Source organism: Gavialis gangeticus, unplaced genomic scaffold, assembly GCF_001723915.1.
Source record: "Gavialis gangeticus isolate Ggan-Ray unplaced genomic scaffold, GavGan_comp1, whole genome shotgun sequence".
Lineage (NCBI taxonomy): Eukaryota > Metazoa > Chordata > Crocodylia > Gavialidae > Gavialis > Gavialis gangeticus.
The window spans coordinates 67,661,796-67,671,056 of record NW_017729022.1 but is presented as its reverse complement, the minus strand read 5'-3'; the positions used below and the strand labels follow the sequence as shown (position 1 = coordinate 67,671,056).

The 9,261-nt window shown below is 42.3% G+C and overlaps 1 protein-coding gene across 2 annotated transcripts in view; it reads right to left on the bottom strand.

The window, feature by feature from the left end:
- Positions 1-9,261, bottom strand: part of LOC109296088 (BPI fold-containing family C protein-like) — a 38,235-nt gene that overhangs the window by 10,505 nt on the left and 18,469 nt on the right. For both annotated transcript variants that reach the window (XM_019515321.1, XM_019515322.1), the window contains exons 5-12: positions 8,550-8,705; positions 7,497-7,560; positions 6,557-6,617; positions 5,530-5,621; positions 3,236-3,409; positions 2,441-2,494; positions 1,174-1,344; positions 572-639 (exon numbers count right to left, since the gene is read on the bottom strand). In XM_019515321.1, coding sequence (XP_019370866.1) covers positions 572-639; positions 1,174-1,344; positions 2,441-2,494; positions 3,236-3,409; positions 5,530-5,621; positions 6,557-6,617; positions 7,497-7,560; positions 8,550-8,705 — 840 coding nt within the window. The remainder of the gene's footprint in view (positions 1-571; positions 640-1,173; positions 1,345-2,440; positions 2,495-3,235; positions 3,410-5,529; positions 5,622-6,556; positions 6,618-7,496; positions 7,561-8,549; positions 8,706-9,261) is intronic.

Below are 9,261 nucleotides of genomic sequence, written 5' to 3'. Positions count from 1 at the left end.
CTGTGAAGCTCCTTCCTTGTTGTCCCTTGCTGATCTCTCCCCCGAGTCAGCCCACGCTGCCCCCTTTATCCCCCTCCAGGTGACCCAAGGGACCAATTGGGACACGGGGGGGGTGAGTCTCTGGGGCCCGATTGGTTCGGAAAGGGAATCCCAAGTCCTCCAATCATCTTTTGCCCTTTCAAAACCCCTGGGCCAGGTCACTGCCAACTAGCCCGTCTCACATGGAACGTGCACAGGAAGGCAGCCTGAGAGGTGGTTATCCAGGGGCACAGTGTCAAACACAGTTTCTTAGAATGCTCTTTACCCTGCTCCCTAAAGAAAGAGACAGAACAAAGCAACAGATGGAGCTCCAGTGGTCCCAGCTGTCATCATTTTTCATCTTCAGGATTTGGGCAATGTGGCTAAAGGCATCTCATTGCCTCTGCTCACACGAGGAGGAAAGTAAACTGTGTGGTGTGTCCTTTCCTCATACAGGACTAACTGCCCTGCTGGTATTAAAAAGTCCTGTTGGGTCTAATGTTGGGCTTATATCGATTCCCAAACAGCCTCAGGTCAGGGTGTTGTGTGTTACCTGTTCAGACATAATGAGCCGATTAGCTTCTGATCAAATAAAGTCAGACTGATGCTGCTATTGGTTGTCTGCAGGAGAGAAAAGCCTGAGGTTACCATATACCAAGAATGGAATCCTTCCAGACACAAATACCGTCTCTTTATATAATTTAAAATGCACAAGCTCCATCTCTTTAGCTAAGTTTTAAAGTTTTCTCATACAGAAGATGCATTCTTCCTGAGTAATGCACAGTACATCCTTAATTAGCTGAATGTCACCAACAGTATTTGAAGTATGGATAACAGAAATTTCATTAATCAAATATATTTTCAATGGTAAGAACAGATGCGAGAGGACCCTACCCATTTCTGTATAACAAGAAATTCTGGAGCACTAAGCTTTGGGCAATCAAGGTCAATTAAAAAATTTCTCTTCCCGATAAGATTGCCCGGTAGGGCAGATTGGGCCACTGGACATGTATGGTCAACGCCTGACAAAACTGAATGGAATTGTCCTGTTTATGGGCAGGGTTTGGTCTTTTTTAGGGCCTTCAAACTCCTTGGTATCTGGCAGTGTGGAAAAAGCCCCCAGATTGAATGTAATTCTGTGATCCAGGCACTTACTATGTTCACTGTAAACAGGGACTGGGTGGTTGCATCTGGCAGGACAGCCAGAACCTCCATGGAGCCATGGATCTCAATAGTAAAGGCATCTGTCTGTAAACTGATCACAGGTGTTTTGGTAGCCGTTAGGTTCAACATCACTGGCTGTGATTCTGCGTAATACTGGGCAACCTGTAAAGTTGCAAGGCAAAGGAAAAAAAAGAGCCAGAAAGGTGCTTTTATGTAGAACATATCTTAGTAAGAAACTTTGCCATTCTCTGAAGGTGCACCATTGAGGCAGTTTCTGATGACTGAGTTTTAGATCACATACTAACACATTAGTGCATCTTTAAGACAATGGGGAATAGAAATGACTCATACAATTATAAATTAATGAGCTTTGCCATATCAGAAATGTGGAGGAAAGCCCTCTCCATTCCTGGAAGCTCCATTCCCATCAAAACCAGATCACCTTTAAAGGGGATACATTCTGGCTTGTAACCATACAACAGAGAAAGGAATCATGAATATGGCATTCAAACAAGACTGCAAGCTAGTCTGTGAGCCTCCATGGGGATGACACTTGGCAGATAGATTAATAAGGTGAGGATATATTTGTTTTGAGAGCTTGATTATTTGGTATATGATGGTAGAAACTACTGCCATTTTGGATAAAACAGGGACATTCAACACCAAGAGCACTGTGACTGATCAGAATCATTCTCTGTGTTTGTTGTTCAAGACATGGAATCTTGTAGGACCATATTCCAACCATCAGACTATTTTTCCAGACCAGCAGGAGCAATACGTGCCCACCTGATCTATCCATCTCCCTCAGTTAATCCAGATGAGACTGCACCCAACTCCCTTGTCTTTCTGTAGATCCCTTGCAAGTGTTAGAAGATGTTTCCTTCCCCACACAGGCAGAAAGTCATATTTCCTGCCCACTTACTAGCTGCGTTTCCCTGCTTTAAGCCACTTTATAAATGTTCATTACCAGTTCTTCATCACCATCTTCTTCGGAGACAGATGAAGCCTTTCTCTGGTTAGTCATAAGGCAGCAGTGAAGTGAAGCAAGTCAAGCACATGAGGGGCAAGACAGAACGCACCCAGGGAAAGAGTTAACTGGGACTTGTCTCTTAGCAGCTGCAAATCATCTCACTTCTCCACCATGGTGAATCCCACTGGTTCCATCAAACCTGTGGAACTCAGTCAATACTCAGGTACCCCCCACAGTGAGACTAAGCACTGTGCTTTCTTAAAGGTACATGAGAATAAAGATACCCACCTCAGGAATGATACTGCCAAATGTCTCTGTAGTTATATTAAAATAACTGCAAACCTGCAAAAAAAAAAGAGAATTGAGCTCGTTTTGCATAATCTTCACATCCAATATTTCTTTAAACATGTACTTTTCTGCCATTTTATTATATTCTGATATAGTGCTTTTTATCCTTGGAGGAGTCCCTGTGCATTCAGTTAACTCCCACTAATGTTTAAAAGCAGTTATTGGAAAAGTGAAATTTAAAGGTTCCACAGAAATACAGGTGCAATATTCTCTTTTGTAGTCTGACCCCTGCTGGGATACTTGGAATTATTGGAAACAGGACAGGAAACTCTGCTTGAGTTTCCAGCTAGAGGCAAAGCTGCTGTACTTTGTGGTATTGTCTGTTCAATAGCACCAGTTTTAGGGGTCCCCTTTTTAAGTCAACAGATACCTCTCAGAAAACTGGCAGAGAGGCAGCAGTCTTCACCATGAGTCACCTTATTTTTGAAAGAATATCTGGGCCAGATTGGTGACATTTGTTATGTTTTTGGGTAAGTTGCTCCCATTTTGTACCTTGCTCAGTGGTACCCTTCACCTCAAATACAGCTGGAGAAACCCAAGTATCGTATGATGGGGCAACATATAATTAGCATTATGGACTACCCTCATAGAACTATATGGCTTGGTTAATAGTGAGTTTGCAGCTCTACTACTAACTGGTCAGTTCTCTGGCAAGAGTTCAGAGAACTCTCCTGGATCTCTGAATGTCTTGCATCTGGAACATCTTTAATACCCTCTTCAGCAAATTGTACTCACCTCATCCGTGATGATGATGTCAAAAGCCCCAGTTGTGTAATATGCAAATGCAGTGGTCTGAAAGGAATACTCTGATACTGCAAGGTAGAGCATGGAGTTACTGCTGTCTTGGAGAGCAAAGGGAACAGGCACATAGGGGTGGGCAGGATAGTTTCCAACTGGATAGGTTGTGCCCTGCAAAGTATTGTTATTTATGAAACCACCATCTCTCAGAATCTTTGGGTACACTTACAGCCTTCACCATAAAAATGTCCCTTTCTCCCTCTTTTCTGGCTCACAGGAGAAACTCAACCTGCTCATGAAGAATCTGAATAAGCAGACAGGCCTTGCTTAAGGCCAGACAGTTTCCTCTCTTTTGAACCAATGGTGGAAAGCAATTCCGGAGCACAGAACAGTCCACAGAGAACACCCATGGCTACCCAAATGCTGAGCACTCACTGAAGCCACCAAGGGCTGTCTAATGTTCAGCACTTTAGGAAACAGGCTTCTTATGTCAGGGCCTAAGTATTTATTAAAGACGCTGGCTTTAGGCTGTTGCTAATTATTATTAAAAACCTTGGCCCTTGTTTTCATTCACAGGAATTCAAAATAAGAACCTTTATCAAGATCCACCCAGTGAACTCAACTGCAAGGATGGTGCAATAAGGTAAGAAATGGTCTCTAAGCCCATGTTACTACTTCACATTTACTGTGCCTGGCAGCACCGCCCTCAAACATGCCTATATATTATCTCCCAGCCTGGAAGCAGTGCAGCTATGTCTGTATGGCACGAAGGGTGAGATGACTGGCACTGATTCCCAGCAGGGCTAGCTAGTATTTTCCTTTGGCACTATGGGCAAAGGCCAGGATACCATGCCTCTGGTCTAAGGGAAGCATGTATAGGGTTGCGAGGGATACCTGAGGGCAGTGCTGTCGAGCATGGTAAGTGTGCAATCTTGACATGACCCAAGACAAAGCTCCAGAGAGCTTTACAGATCAAAATTAAATCTGAATTCTATCCAGAAATAAACTAGTAGCCAGTGCAGGCCCAGGGGCACAGACAGTCAGTCTAGAAAGGAAAAGTACTCTAGGAAATACCACATACGTTTGAATTAACTATTGCTCTGATTACATTAGCCAGGGACAAAACTGTAAAGGTTTGAAACTTTGAAACTGTCAATATTTCTGAAACTTGGAAATGAGAACATTTAAGAGACAAAGATCCAGGTGAACATTTTAAAAATCAAAACAAAACTGATTTTAAAAATTGTAAGATATTTAGGAGTTTAAAGCCCCCTCCATGCCTCTACTGGCTCCCCTTTCTCCATCACATCAGAGACAGCCTCATTCTCAAAGATCTTAGGCCATCCCCACTTATTTATCTCTCATTCACTTCCTGCTTCTGATCAGCCTATGATGTCACCCTCTACCACACGCTAAATATTCAAATAGATGCTTTTTGATTTCTCTCATACTTGCACTTGGGAGGAGCTTCTCATAAATGTCTACAAAGTGATCACATTATCCACCTTCAAACCCCTCCTTAAAATTCTCCAGGATGCCTTGTATGTCAAGACCACTGCTCCTGAGACAGACCATTAGTGTCTCTCTATTTACTTGTCTGTCTGTATCCACTCGTTGCCTTTTATCTAACATTCAGCTGTAAAGTCATTGGGGCAGGGGCCAGGGCCATAAATTTCTGTGGGATCTGGTTCATGGCTAGAGCTCCAAGGTGGGGAGATGATGATGATGATGATAACAACATATACCCACAAGTAAATTGCTTTAATACTTTACATGGTACGAAAACAAAATCTTAATAATCATCACAACAGCCAGGGAAGGTGGGCCTCCCCTTAGGTTTCCTTTAGTGGAAGGAAACTGCCAGGGTCTCTAGTCTCAGTAGCATTCTCCAGACTTCTCTCTCTCTTTCTCACTGCAGTCTGGGTCTGTTGCTTAATCTTTACCTCGTAAGTGTGGTCTCTCACATATTCTGTTACTCTCTTACTCTGGTGGCCTGAGCATTCAGCCAGCTGTGTGCATATAACTCCTGTTGAAATCAACTGACAGGTGGACAAGTCCCATGCTTCCCTCTTTTCTACTCTTCTTATGGCTCCCAACTCACTGCAACTAGTAACTAACTCTTTTTATAGCCAGGCCTGATTTCTACAATAGAATATGACCCCATGAGATACTGATTTGATGAGTCTCAGATTCATTTTTAATATTGAAGCGAAAGCAACCATACCAATCTAGGGGAGGATCAGAAGTGTATCAAGAATTGTTTTAGGTACTTACTGTTAAAAGGCAATTACCTGTAAGTCAAGATCAATGTATGATTGGAAGACTGCTGGAGATGTCACTAGGGAGTAGTCTATTTGGGCAAAGTCATCAATCTGCATTAGGACTGAAAAGGCATTGGGCAAAACAAAACAGGCATTATTACTGATGTGCACTGTTGCCAGCTGTGTTTAATTAAAAACAGACCAGTTCTTGGAGAAGAAAATAAACCCAGTTGGTCAATAGGAGGAGGAAATAGAGAACTCAAGGTGCTTCCTTTGCAAACACTGCTAATCAAAACTGATTGAGGTCTAAAGTTCCCAGTGTTTTCCCTAGCACTGAAGTTGCACTCTTGTGGGAAGCAGTACGGTCTCAAACAAGGAAATGTATGTACCTGTACTTATGAAAGGAAGCAGCTGTTACTATTTCCTGAAGTTGGCAATCAGTTCTGGGTGCATCCCAGGACTGTGGTACTTCTCATTGGCTGCAATTAACCTGCTCAGTCATGTCTCTAAATCTCACTAGGCATTTCTGTAAGCATCTCAGTACTTTTGAAACTCTGACCTGAAGTGCTTACTCTGATGCACTGTTTTCCACTGAGTTTTCTCCTTTGTGTTTTGCACTTCCTGTAAGCAAAGAAGTGAAAGACAAAATTCTCAGAAAGGCCAAGATAAGGCCTCTGCAGAGTGCACAGGTGGGCACATGGTAAATGAGCAGGATTGAAAAGGGAGGGCAATTCTGCATTAGCCAGAAGGGAACCTTGCATTAGATAGCATGGGACTGCCATCTGGCTCCCCAATTACTCTTAGCTAGCAGCATCAGGCAGGCCAGGGAAAGGTGTGCACAGTTAAGTATGCCTCATCTGCATGTTCTGCATATCTTCTTAGACATGCACTTTTGTCATCCAAGCATCATTTCTTTGCTAACTTGTGTTCTGTGATTGAGGAACTAGAAGGGATGTAAGACTAGATAACTATGAGGATTACGTCACTCATTTTGTCAAGCAGTATATGGGCAGCAAGAGACAGGAAATGTAAAGAAAAGGGAGCATCAGAAACTCACTCTGCAGTATTCGGAGCTCCGTATCGATTATTTCAATCTCCTGCCTGAGGTTTGGACATGACTGTAGAAAAATATGAAGACATTATGTACTGGCTAGTATGGGTTTATGCCCTTCACTCTTTGGCAGATGGTAAGTCAGATCTGCTTGCCTGACATGGATTTTGTCTGCACTTCAACTGACACTGGGGTTGCTGCATGTGTAGACATACTAACTTTGCTTTAACTTGGTGATACCAATAATAGTAAAGCCATGGCACCACATACTTCAGCTACTGGAGGAGTATACAAGGCCCCTGGCAGGCTTGAAACAGGAGGCACTGATGCCTGCATGATTCTGGGTCCACTGCTAACTGAGCTAGACAGATTAAAAATAATTTGCATATCTATATGTGCTGCAATAATATCTCTGATTGCACTGTAGATGTCTTGCGCTCCTCTCACTGTCTAGCAGCATTCCCACAAACAGCATAGCCTAGATTTTAATGCTTTCAGCAGCCAGAGCCAATTCTCTTGTCTCAGGTGGAACCGACTTATGTTTATGATACAAGTTCCTGTGTTATGTCCCTCCTGTGGCATGCTTGCAATTGTATAGCTGACAGTCACTATGCCTTTAGGTACATAGCCACAGATTTATTCAGTAAGAGAATGAAAAATAACCAGTCATCATACAAACTCCAGCACCAACTTTTAACCTCTTTTACAGTCCCTCCATGGAGCTCAGCCACAGGGATGTGGTAGCTTCATATCGATCAATGTCACTATTGTCATTTTGGATTACAGACTTCATTGGAAGCTGGAATGAGTGATAATGGTGCTGATCAGACCAGAATCAGGCGGTGTGATGTGGTTACTCCTTAACCAAGTTCAAGACCGTGACTTTAGAGATGATGCAGTTTTAGATATCCTTTACACCTACCCTTAAGCAACTGCAAAGACTTACATTACTATGCAAGATCCTGCGGATGGACTTCTCGAGGAATTTAGTAAACATATTATAGAACCAGCTGCAGAAGAAAAGAACAGAAATGACTTGACCAGTGCTTCAGCTGGCTGAGTGTTGTCATCATTAACTGAATGATACATGTTCTAATACACTTCTGTATAAATCGGCCTTGCATAAAATCTAATATCACTGAAGATGTCTGTACTGGGATAATGCCAGCGTGTAGGACCTTTCTATAACTGACAAATCCACCTTCTGAATGGAAATAAATTTCAATGCTCTGTGCTCTAAAAGTTGTAAAAATGCAAAGCACTGGAGATTAGATTGGGCAACTAAATTACTTCCAGCTGCATGGAAGCTTGTTTATGAATTACCAGTATTGTTGTTGTTTTATTGTAGCACCTGGAAACCAGAGTCTCAGGCAAGGATACCCATTGTGCAAGGTACTGTAAAAGCACAGAACAGAATGACAGTCCTTGTCCCCAAGAGTTTATAATCTGAAGTAAGCAGCACAACAGCTAGATGCATACAGATGGGGAAGTACAAGGAAACCATGAGACATTACTGGTTAGTGAGACAGGCAACCATCTCAGCATATCAGGAGACTAATAAATGCTGCTAAATTCTTTTGTAAGCATCCCAGCAAAGGAGAGTTTTAAGACATCTCATTCTCACCTTGGGCTAAAGATTAGGATCTCATTTGCAAAGTAATGAATACTACAATGTTGAAGTAGCACTAGCAGTTCTTCAGCCATACCAGAGTTTGTGTATTTAAGGTCTATCACTTGCATAACAATTTACATCCTAGAGTTTGTATGATGTGCACAAATAGCCCATGTTATACCCACATACAGTAAGATTGGATTTTGAAAATGGGGCCTTAGAAGGCTAACATCACACTTGAAAGCCTGGATTAGGGTCTTACATTTAAGTACCCCTATTAGTAGAAGACTCTTAAGAGAGGCATTGGATGCCTAATTTTGGCAAGTCAGTCTTGTGCCATCAACTCTGTTAATTTCTATGGGAATGGATAAAATATTTTGCACTTACCTGTTTTTCCCATGCAACTTAACTTCAACACCACTAACAATCATCTGACAACTGTCAAGTGATATTGATGGATGACCTGTGCTATCCATTGACATTACAAGTATTGCTGTAATAGACATTCCTGAGATGGCCACTGTAGTTCTTCCACTGCCTTTGCTGCACAGACAAAGGGATAAAAATCACTTGAAAGGGCTATTTTTAAGGATTGTTTATGAATCTGATGCATCGTATGTTAAAGGGACTCTTTTTTCATTGAGGATTGGGAGAATGCAGACATGACAGCATAAAACCATCATAGTAAGAAGTGTAACAAGCAGTTTTTGCACCCTGAACAGAGGTGGCAGCAGTGGGTGGGCCAGGAGTAGCTTCCACCAAACTTATACCTTCTCTACTGATCATAGCCTCAGTCTTCCCCAGACAGTGTTTTCTGTGCTGTGCCTCCTGAAGACATGCCACAGAATCTCTCCCAATGAAACTCTACTTTATTTACTGTACTCTTATTATCAGGGTGCCAGCCACTGTTTATAATTTTAAATGCTGATGTAAATAGTTGCCTTAAGATGCCAGTACACTGACAGAACTTTGGTATAAGTGGACAGTTTGCTGTCTTCTGCAGGTGGGCTTTGCTCCCGGAGCTGCTCCTCAGCTAGTCCTCTCAGATAAAACAGTCTTTAAACCAAATAAAACCAGCAAAACAATATATATATAGCAC